Source organism: Castor canadensis, chromosome 13 (genome assembly GCF_047511655.1).
Source record: "Castor canadensis chromosome 13, mCasCan1.hap1v2, whole genome shotgun sequence".
Classification (NCBI taxonomy): domain Eukaryota; kingdom Metazoa; phylum Chordata; class Mammalia; order Rodentia; family Castoridae; genus Castor; species Castor canadensis.
This window is the reverse complement of record NC_133398.1, coordinates 33,141,955-33,154,193: the sequence shown is the minus strand read 5'-3', so window position 1 is coordinate 33,154,193 and position 12,239 is coordinate 33,141,955. Positions and strand designations below refer to the sequence as shown.

Below are 12,239 nucleotides of genomic sequence, written 5' to 3'. Positions count from 1 at the left end.
CTGCCAGAAATTATTAAAACCTAGCTGAAATGAGGAAGAAAAACACAATATCGAGAGACGTTAATGTGTGTAATATTTTTTACTTAATGTATCAACACTACACAAAAATACATGGTGGAACTATAGTGACTTCCACGCATTCTAAGGAAAAGGGAGTGTTGTCTATCCTTGCTTGATTTTGCCTGTTCTTTATCTATATACTGTGAACTCCTCAAAAGCAGATCCAGTGTCACTACTTTAATACCCCTATAAAGAACACGGCACACAGGGTGTGTGCTACATACTACGTACATTAGCATGTTCCCATTGAAACAGAAAGCGATGTGTCCACAAGCTTACCATTTGACTTTGTCATGTTCTGCTTTCCTGAAATTTTTTAATATGTTTTTGCTAAGATACATGTTTGGGTTAATTAAGCTGAAATTATGTTACTATAAAACAAACATTTACAGTATTTGGTGCCCAGGGGTTATTAGTACACAAATATGAATAAATAAAATACAAGGCATTCATTGTCTGATGGAGAAATTGAAACAAATCAGGATAATACAGTAATGGCAAGCCACATCTTTTCTTATCTGATAGAATACCAAGCAGGCCTGCTTTTCTGAGGAAAATAATCACCTTTGGGTTATTGCCAATAGTAAGTTGGCATCCTTCTATAGTTGCATAATTATCAAAGAAAAATCTGATCGCATTTCTCAAGAAAAAAGCATGTCACCAGTTTCCTAAAAGAGAACTCTCGACTCTGAACTTAATCTTACTCTTAAAATAAGGATCAAAGAAAAACTTCAGTTTTAATTTTTCTTTCATAAATGGACTCTGGACAAAACAGTGGATTTAAATTCTGGGCATATAAAACAGGAGCGTGTAGGCAGGGCTCAGTAGCTCACAACTGTTATCTTAGCTATTCAGAAGGGGAGATGAGAGAGATCACAGTTTGGAGGCCAGTCCAGGCAAAAAGTTTATGAGACCCCATCTCAACCAATAAAAGCTGGGCATGATAGTGCACACCTATTTTTCCAGCTACAAGGAAAACAAAAATAGGAGGACTATGGTCAAGGCTGACCCTGTGAGACCCTATTTGAAAACAACTAAAGCTAAAAGGGCTGGGGGCGTAGCTCAAGTGGTGGAGCGCTACCTAGCAAGCACAAGGCACTAAGTCCAGTACACCAAAAAAAGGGAAGATTTTGAGTGTATATTATATCATCTCCTGTCTTAGTTTCATGGTAACAGACATGATATATATCTGAATATGCCCTAAGATATCAAAATGCAAACTTAAGGCTATTTAGTAAAGCAGGGACATAGACATTACTTGCAAAAAAAAGCTGCAGAGCATAAACAGTTAAATTCTTAGACTAAAAAAATTTATCTATGCATCTACAGATATATATTAACCCTGAGACTCTACATATATAACATAAAAGAATTTATATATACAAAAAAAGCAAATATAAAATTTTGATAAATATTTGTCAAGCATTCTAAATCTCAAATGAGGATCCTCATAAAAGTGTAAGTTTTAGCATTATCAATACTGTGGAGGCTGTTAGAATGGTCCAGCAAGAATAATACATCATTACTTTCTTTACACAGGGTCGATCTTCCAGCCAGAAGAAGGCAGGAACAATTGCCAGAATCCACTGATTTCTTCACTGATCTACCTGTTCACAATTCCTACTTTTTACTTCTGAGTCTGAATATACTACCCTAAATGCACCCGATCTCATCTGAGTCTAACTGCATTTAATACCTTCACAGCCACATTCCAGAGATCATTCTCAGATCATCTTAGGGTAGCATATTCTGCAACTTTTCTGAAGGCCTAAAATTATAAGAAGTAATTTAAAAGCAGCATAATTTGCATGCAATTTGTAATTTGTTCACAATTTCTTCATAAAGATATTTAAGAGTTGAAACTCAAGCCTATGTAAGAGCTCCAGATCCTCTCTGAGACTATCTGAAAGAGAAGAGTTCCCACTGGAAAACAAACAAGAATCTTACCTCTCCTGGGGCTGTATCAGTTGGGTCAGGTCCATGATGGAATTCTCTATGCAGTTTTCCAGAATGTAAGTCAAACACAAATTGCTTGAGTTTTCCAGGAATTCTAAAACCAAAGTCAAAAAATAATTTAACTTAAACTGCTAAAATGACATCGCTATTTTACCAAATTTGCAATGTTAAAAACAAACAAAAAAAACCCACGTCTTAAAATCATTTTACCTACAATCCCACCAATCCTACCATAACTATTATAGGCCAGATATATGTTAAACATTTTTACATATATGTAAAAATGGTTTTACATTTTAATTATGTTCTAATTTTTGCACTTGTCCTATAGAAATTTTTCTATGCTTATCATTTTAGCAGATGGATTACAGTCTGTGAAAATGTTGTACCCAAGGTTACTTTATCGTGGGTATTTATATATTTTATGTTTTCCATATATAAAAACCTATATCCTGCAAAATTACACTAGAAATATCAGAGTTCAAGGAAAAACATGGTGTTGGGGCTAATCACTTAAAACTATAGTTTTATAACCAGAGTACGACTAAAACCCTAAAACAAAATCTTACCACCATTCATTCTCCACCTGCATTTGAACCCAGTGTCAGACTGGTGGATCCTCTTAGGTCCTAAAGGATTCACTGACAGTAAGAAGCAGTTTCATAAAAGTTATCTTAACCAGGGTACAGGAAACACAGGGGAAATGTTTTCACAGCTGCTTCAACCACAATGTGCACTTCACTGGATGGCTTAATAATGGAGAAGCAAAACATTTCTCAAGGTCACTAAAACCAGCTTTCATTTACACTAGGAAAGCACTTACGTCCAATTATTTTGTCTTGTTTTAGAGGTCTTTGTAAGGCCCCAAGGCATTCTCTCTCTTTTTTCTCTTTGCATCTTTATCTTTTCTGGTATACATTTTAAATTACGGGCATCCTGTAAGTTTCTGAAAAGCCTTATGGAGGAAAAACAACTAATTTTTAGGACAAAGCAGTAACTCAATTTGTAGGCAAGATGATCTGAAGTAGGCCATAAATTCTTCATGGGCTTTGGTCAGTGTTAATTCTGAGCTGAGAGTGGAGAAAGGAGCTAGGTCTTCTGGAGGACCTAGTGCCTGTGCTGCATAAGAGTGAGAAAGCATTCTCTTTAACTGTGGAAAAAAGCTTACCGTCATGGCTTAAAATATTCTGAGGAAACTGATTCCTGAACCAACACACTTTCTATGGACACTATTCTCTTAATTCCCAATTATATGAGCACATTTACAGTACAGAGCTGTGACTGTAGAATAAACCACATTGAACTAAGCAGATTTATATTCAAGGCTTTATTCTTTGTAACTACTTCCTTGAGTTGTAGCTTGTAAAGTAATGTCATTGCATTAGAGAACAAGAAACTGTGACAAAGTGTGAGAGAATTATACTCACAAAACATCAGTCCATTTTTGTCATCTGTCACCCTTTGTTCTTTGAAATCTTAGATATTTTATTAAACTGAAATTTTTGCTAATTTGGTAAGTAAAAGGTACCTGCATTTTTAACTTACTTTCTTCAGCAATTAAGCATTTTATTTTCATTGCCTGTCTTAATTTATATTTCTGCCCATATAACTTACCTTGTATTGATATCTTGGTACATTGAAAATTCATAACACATTTTAAACAAACTCTTTATTTGTTTAAAATCTTTTACAATAATTAAAATGTAGGTTCATACATATTAATTCTTTGGGTAGAATGAAATGACTTTCTAAATCATTTTTTGGTAGCGAAGAATTGTTGGCTTGTGTTAATATTACCAGTTTCTTTTTCTTTTTACCCTTTTCTGAGGTCCTGGAAGTGCTGTTTCTTTCCTTCAATAATTCCCACTGAGATGTACCAACCAATAACTTCATTGTACACCCATTTTTGGCTCCCCACTAGCTCCAATGCAACAGAGACCAGCAGGTGCCAAATGCACAGTTTACAAATACAAATGACTGTCAGGTAGCTGTATTGACAGAATGTTTCTGAAAGGTTCTCTGGTGCTCAAGTAATTGCACATACACCAGAGATAAACACTGAGAAGAGATCAATTTAAATTTAATCTGACATCATGTACTGCCACCCCACAGCAAAGTGCTGAAATGTATCTATTCAACCCATAGAACCACAAATGATCTGTAATGTTTCACAGCTAACACGATGTGAATTGTATCTGTTAGTCAACAAATAATTTATGAATGATTAAATCTTAAATGTGACAAATTCACAGAGAAGACTCAAGACAGATTCTTCCTTAATTTGATTTTTCCTCCCTGGTCAACAGATGAAAGAATTCTGAGCAAAAAGGCAAAGGCAAGGGAGACAAAATAAATTGTCAAAAAGAAACATGCAAACAAACAAACAAAACCCCAAACAACATGGTAATCTACTGAAAAGACACCATAATAAGTACAATCTTCATTCTTTAGGGTACAGTTTTTAAAAATAAAAATACCTGTTTCTTTTCCATCCTCCAAATACTTTTTCTGTTTTGTTTACAATTCTTTGTTTTTAGTCAAGGCAAAATTTAGACACAGTGAAATGTACAAATGTTAAGTGTATGAACAAACTTTGACAAATGTATGTAAGAAGTACTTTTATTGTTTTTAAAAAATTTATACAGTAGATAAGTCACTGTTTTAGACTCTAGTTCTGTAAGTTTTAACATACGTATGGCATCTTGTTACCATCTCTACAAACCAGCTAAGAACAATTCCAACATTCTTATAAAATCAGACCTTCCTTTCCCCCTAACCTCTGGAAATCACTGATTTGTTATCTGTCCTATAATGTCATGTGCATGTAATCATGCAATATGTAATCATGAGAATGTTTTTTTCTCTTAGCATAGCATACTACATTTGATGTTCATTCACTTTGTTGCAGGTACAAAGTCTATTTATTTATTTTTTGGGTGGGACTAGGGTTTGAACTCATGGGTTTCATGCTTACAAAGCAAGTGCTGTACTGCCTGAAACATACCTCCAGTCCTATTCCTTTATTAATTGCTTAACAGTATTCCATAGAGGGATATAAAACAATTAGTTTATCCAACAACTAATTTACCAAATCAAGGACATTTGGGTTCTTTCAAGATATGGGTGACTGCTTGGAAGATGGAGATCAGGAGAATCACTGAGGCTACTCTGGGCAGAAAGTTAGTGAGATCCTATCTCAACAAATAAACCTGGTGGCACACCTGTAATCCCTGCTATACAGGAGGCCATAGGTAGGAGGATTACTGTCTGAAGCCTCAACCAAAAACCTGAGATCCTACTGAAAAATAACTAAAGCAAAAAGAGCTAGAAGCAGGCTCAAGTGGTAGAATACTTGCCTAGCAAGTGCAAGACTCTGAGTGTAACCTTCAGCACCACTCTCCCCCCAAAAAAGAAAAAGATTTTGGTGATCATTAGCAACACCACTACAAACATTTGTGCACAGATTTCTATGTGAACTTTATTTCTCTAGAACAAATACTGGGTGAAATGGTAGGTGTATATATAACTTTTTAAAAAAGTGTCAAACATTTTTCTAAAGCGGTTGTATCATTTTGCAATCCTACCAGCAGTGTTTGAGAATGTCAATTGATCTACATCCTCGTAAACAACTGGTATTATTACTACTTTAACTTAGGCACACTAAAGATACACAATGGCATTTTGTTGTTCTAATTCGCATTCCCTAATGACTAATGATGTTGGGCACCTTTCTCATGTGGTTATTTACCATCTGTATACCTTTTTTATGATTCACAGAACAAAATTTTTAATCTGATGAAGACCAATTTATCTTTTCTTTTAAAATGCGGAGTGCTTTTGATGCTGTAAGAACTCTAACTCTAGGCTATGAAGGTTCTCCTATGTTTAGTCTTAAGAAGTTTTTTGCTTTTTTCTTTTCCAGTTAGGTCCGTTATCAATTCTAAGTTAATTTTTCATAAGAGGAATTTTTTTTTGGTATGAGGATGACGTCTATGTTGGCCTAGCATTGTTTGTTGAAAAGACTATCCTTTTTCCATTAAATTGTCTTTGCCCAGCTGACTACCTATTCTGTTCAATAGATCTATGTACCTGTTCTTTCACCTACCTGTACTATCTTTAGCTTTATGTCTTAAACTCAAATATTGTGAGTCCTCCAACATTATTCCCTTGTCAAAACTGCTTGACTATTTTACTTTCACCTTTCCATATAAATTTTGGAGTCAGTTTATCTATATCTACAATGAATCTAGTTGAGATTTTTGACTGGGCTTGCATTAAGTCTACTGGATTATCTGGGGACAACAGACACCTTAACTGTATGGATCTTCCAGGCCAGGAACACAGTATGTTTCACATTTCTCATTTATTTTTGGTTTTTGATTTCTTTCAGCAGTACTTTGTAGTTTTCAGTCAACACAGCCTACACATTACTTGTTAGATTCATATTAGGTAGGCTTTTTTTTTCCTCCTTTTGAATTGTTACAATAATTCTTATACAATTAGAAACTTTGGTTTCTAATTGTACATGTTAGTGTATAGAAATACAGTGATTTTCTAAAAAACTGATCTGTATCTTGCTAAAATCACTTTTTAGTTCTAGAAGCTTTTTAATAGATTAATTTCTACAATGACTATCCTATCACAACAAAGGAAGTGAATTTTATTTCCTTCCTGTTTGAAAAAGGTTTCCTCCCCTTTTGTTTTATTGTAATTGCTAGGACTTCTATTCCAGTACTGAAGAGAAGTGGTGAGAGCAGATATCTTTGCCAAGTTCTCGATCTTAAGGAAAAAGTATTCAGTATTTCATCATTAGTTAAATATGATTCTAGCTGCAGACTCTTTACAGATGCTTTTTATAAGATTAAGGAAACTTTTTCCTTTTTTAAAAATCTCCTTCCAGCTCCTGCTAACTACCACTCTTCTCTCCACTTCTATGAGTTCAACTTTTTTACACTCTCATTTACAAAGTGAGGCCATGCAGCACTGTATTTGTCTTCCTGTGCCTGGCTTATTTCACTTAACATAACACCTTCTAAGCTCATCAATGTTGTCACAAATAGGACATTTTTTTTTGGCTGAATAGTATTCATGGTGTGTGTGTGTGTATATATATATATATATATATATGCCACATTTTTTTTTTTGGTGTGATACAAGGGATTGGACCCAGAATATTCTAGACAAGTGCTTTACCACTTGAGCCACACCTCCACTCAGGTTTTTTTTTTTGCTTGTATTTCATTTTTGAGATAGGGGTTCTAACTTTGCTGGGCTGGCCTTGAACTCATGATCTTCCTGTCTCCATTTCCCAAGTAGTTGGGACTACAGGAGTGCAACATCACATCCAGCTTATATACCACATTTTCTGTATCCACTCATCAGTTGAAGGACACTTAAATTGATTCCATTCCTTGGCTATTGTGAATAATACTGTAAACGGTTGTGATAAATTATCCTTTTTCGTATATTGCTGGCTTCAGTTTTCTAATATTTACTACTTTTAATTCAACTTATAAACAACACAATGCAAACTCAATGTAGTACAGTGTTAAGAAACACTGTTTTTACTATTCAGGTTGCTTAACCTCTTTGAGCTTCAGCTTTCTGATCTATAAAACAAAAACTGCTTATCAACTATCTAATAGGCTTGGATTTAAATCTGTATATATTATTGCCTATAATAACAATGGCTAGCCTTATAATAGCACTTACCATGTGTCAGACACTTTTCTAACAGCCACAGATAGGTGCATTCACTTAGTGCTCACAACCCTATGAAGCAGGCAATATTAGAATTCCCATTTTACAGATGAGGAAACTGAGGTGCTAAATCACTTGCCCAGGGTGATCTAGCTAGTAGGTAACAGGACCTGACTCAAACCCCAATAATCAGTACCTGCAGTTTGAGCACTTCGCCACTATGCTATATTGCTTCTTCACTCAAATCAGTAAAGTTACTAAATCTCTCAGCACTTAATTTATTTTCTAGTGAAATAATACCTAATCTAGAAGCATTTTGTAGATAAATTGAGAACACATATAATGTACAAAGAATGGCTAATACACTGTCCAGCTCAGTCAGCACTTCATGTCCATTTTGCTGTCAGGACCAAAACCAGTCAAATATATTGAAATGACTTAAAAATATAAATTACCTGTAAGTAGGCAATAAATGTCAGCTGTGTAATAAGTATATTGTATGAGAATAAAAATGGTGTTTAAGGACATGGGTCACTGTACATACACATTAGCCAGTGACAGGAAAGATGCATTCAGAGGATCAAAACTACAGAATGAATAGAGATGAGCAACATTAGGACAAATGAGTAGTTGATAAATACTGGTATAAATTCAAGAGCACAGTCGGAAGTATCCAAAGTTGTCAAACTCTTGAATTTATATTGAGCAAATTAAGCCACTTATGCTATCACAAGGCAGTTGTGATAAATGTGCTTTTAAGAAGCTGTGTCAGGCCAGCCATGGTGGCACATACCTGTAACCACAGGTTCTTAGGAAGCTCAGGCAGGAAGAGTGCAGGTTTGAGGTTAGCTGGGCAACTTAGCAGGAGCCTGTCTCAAACTTAAAAAAATAAAAAGAGGTAAGGGGCTCAGCTCAGTAGAACACTTGCCTAGCATATGAGAGGCACTGGGCTCATCCCCTATCCTTTTGTGTTCACAATTCCTGGCTTGCTCTCTCTGAGGTCAAGGAGGCAGATTAATCTGTCATAGTGATTAACCAAATTGCTATACTGAGAGATACCCATCTCCCTACCACCGCATTTTAGTTTTGCTTCCCCTGGCCAATTTGCTTACTACAACTGCCCCACCCTCACTCTGTCAGTAACATAGCTAATTAGCTGCAGCAAAGTCCCCCAGACTGACTAGTTTAAGGAATTCTAGTAATAATTTGCAGTGATTTAGTGATTAGGAAGGAATGACATAGCCCAGAGTTGGGAAATTCATTATCATTAGAATTAACTTACTCCATTTTTTTGGTGGTTCCAATGGTAACGAAAACTTCCCCAAAATGACCACAAATCTATCCTGCTTGCTTTTTCTCCCCTCTCACTTGGGGAGAAAAACAGTTAAGAACACTTATGTAAAGGTATTCACTGGCCACCCTTTTAAAGATGTTGTTTTTCTTGAAAGTCCTTCAATAATCTTAGGTCATATCCCACCATTTATTCTTTTCTGAGGGCTGTAGAACATCCTTAGAGCTGTCCTTAGGTTCTCAAATTACCTCCATTCCCCTCCTATCTCCATGTAAAACCTATTCCTTTAGATGTGGCAGGAAACCAATCTAATCAAACAACAGAAAAAACTAGGGATTCACAAATTTGTGATCTAGTTTGGCTCTTCAAACAACTTTCACATTCACTTTACATTGCTCTCTGGTGGTACTGCGATTTGAGCTCAAGGCCTCATGCATGCTAGGCAGGTGCTCTAGCACTTAAGCCACTCTGCCAGTCTTTTTATAGTTCTAAAAATGCCAATGTTACCATATAGTATTATGAGCTTAGGACTTTGGAGTTTAATATACTCTGATGTGAATCCTAGCTTTGTCACTAATTAGTTGTGTGGCTTTGCAAGTTACTTTACTTTGCTGAGATTCAGTTGCTCTGAAATAAGAAAGAAGTACACAAAACACTGGCAGTTTTCACCTCCTAATGCCCACCTCTAGTATGGGTGGTGACTGTGCATCATAAATCTGTATTTCCTCTCTCACCACAATCATTCTTCCTCCTGATGACCCCAGAAACACTGAGTTACTAAGCAAAAGTAATAGCAATTATAGTAATTTATGGCAATGGCTTATCATTTAATCCTTAATTACCATGCAACACAATAACAATTATACAAGTCATTAAATGTGTCAGATTCACTTTGCTGCTTGTTTTGATTTTTAACTTTAACATTTATTCACATAGGTTGTAGCTCACATAGCATGTGGCTCCTATTATAAAAATGTGAGAACAGTGCCTAGAAGGACAAATCAGGCACTGTAAGGGAGAAATAAAAGAAGTAATTGATTTCAAAAAGTTTCAAATACAGTCACTTCTCACATCTCCTTTCCTATTTAAAGAACTAAACACGTGCAGGATGGGATGGATTATTTCCCATATCCAGATTTCTATGAAGAATCCTGATGGCAGTTTCTTTTTGTACCAGGGCATAAACAGAATGCTGCCAGCTGGTGGATTTGCTCCACTTGGTCAAGAACCTATCTCTTGGTCCAGTGAGCTATGGCTGGGAAGTAAGTGGACTGGGTTGGATGATAAAGAATACGACCACTTGTGCTAGTCTGGGTTCTCTGGGAAGCAGATATCAAAATGGGATTTGAAGTACCAAAATGTTTTAAATCTGACTTCACAACTGCAGGAGAAAACTAAAGATAGCCTAACTGGAATTCCTTTGATGGGTAACACAACGTTTCTAGGAATAAAATCCAAAGTTGGGCAGAGTTTGGTTGCTGACTGGTAGGAACTGTCTTGCTTTACTGCATGTTCTTTGTATCTCTGTTGAAAATTTATTGACCATAAATGAGTGGATTTATTTCTGGGCTCTCTAGTTTGCTCCTATTCAGCTGAGAATTTCTGGATCTACATTCATCAAGGACATTACTTTGTAATTTCTTTTCTTTCAGTGTCCTTGTTTGACTAGTATCAGCATAATGCTGGCCTTATACAATGATAAGTACCCTCCCTTCAATTTTTTGATAATTTGGGAAGAACTGGTATTAGTTCTTTAACTATTTGGTAGAATTAAGCAGTGAAGCCATGAGGTCCAGGTTCTTCTTTCTTTCTTGCAAATGGAAGACTTCTCAGCACTGATTCAATCTCCTTGCTCATTTTTGATATTTTAAAACTTTCTTCATGATTCAGCCTTGGTGAGTTCTCTGGGTTTAGGAATTTGCCCATTTTTTCTAGGATATCAATTTGTTGGCGCATTGTTCATAGTGGTCTCTTAACCTCTGTATTTCTTTTCTTTTTTCTTTTCAGTACTGGGGTTTGAACTCAGAGTCTACACCTTGAACCACTCCACCAGCCCTTTTTTGTGATGGGTTTTTTCAAGAGAGGGTCTCGAACTACTTGCATGGGCTGACTTCCAACCACGATCCTTCTGATTTCTGCCTCCTGAGTAGGTAGGATTACATGTGTAAGACACTGGCACTCAGCTATAACCTTTGTATTTCCAAGGTATACCTTTTGTTCTTTTTCTTGTTCCTAAAGATGTAACATTAGGCTGTACCTGAGATCTTTCTTCCTTTTTGTGATCTTCAGTTCCAGAACTGCTGCCTGACTTACATACATACAACAAATGCACACACAATTTCAATCTCTGTTAATTTCCTCATTTTGGTCACTTACTGTTTTCCTAATTTCACTGAATTATTTCTCTGTATTTTCTTGCACTTCACTGAGCTTCCACAAAACAATTATTTTGAATTCTTTATCAAGCAGTTCATATATCTCCCTGTCTTTGCGATCAGCTACTACAAGACTATTGTGTTCTTTAGGTGTTTTGCTTCTCCCCACCCCCCATTTTTTGTTGCCTTATGTTGGTGTCTGCACATGTGAAGAAGCAGGGACTTATTTCTCCCTATATTCAAGAATACAGGCTCCAAACCTGCTAAGCACCACACCAACCCCAAGCTGCAGATTAGTACATGAAGACTGAGTCTTCAAATCTGCTCTAGCACCAGGTGGATCACTCAGCCTGAGGGTCTAGGTCTACCCAACAGACTGTTTCCAGAATGGCACCAGAAATAGGTTAGACACCACATCCAGACTCATCCCAGGAGACGTTAGTGCTGGACCAGCATTCAAAGATCCAGGCTCCAGGACCATTCCTGCAGACCCAGTTTTTAGCTGTACTCCAGAACCCAGGATACTCTTATAGATCTAACCTCTAGGCCAACAGCTGCACACTCAAGGCTCCAGGCCAGAACCCAGGATTCCATGTTCCAAGCCAGCTCCAGTGGTTCTGGCACCAGACCAGCACTCATGATTCTAGACTCTACATCAGCCTTTGCAGACATAGATTCCACACCTGTTGCCCTAGAACTAGGCCAGCCCCAGCCTCCAGAAGATCCAGTCTTAGTAAACTTTAAACCCTTGAGTTCTGGCATAATGACTGTCATACAGAAGATCTAGATAAATATTTGATGAATTAAGAGGTCAAATGATATCATTTGAGTATAAATAAGTAATGTAAGAACAACTA

The 12,239-nt window shown here is 36.5% G+C and overlaps 1 protein-coding gene across 1 annotated transcript in view; it reads right to left on the bottom strand.

Annotated features, from left to right (window-relative positions):
- Erp44 (endoplasmic reticulum protein 44) overlaps positions 1-12,239 on the bottom strand; it is an 88,765-nt gene that overhangs the window by 3,809 nt on the left and 72,717 nt on the right. Inside the window, exon 11 of the mRNA XM_020166889.2 lies at positions 2,008-2,110. Coding sequence (XP_020022478.1) covers positions 2,008-2,110 — 103 coding nt within the window. The remainder of the gene's footprint in view (positions 1-2,007; positions 2,111-12,239) is intronic.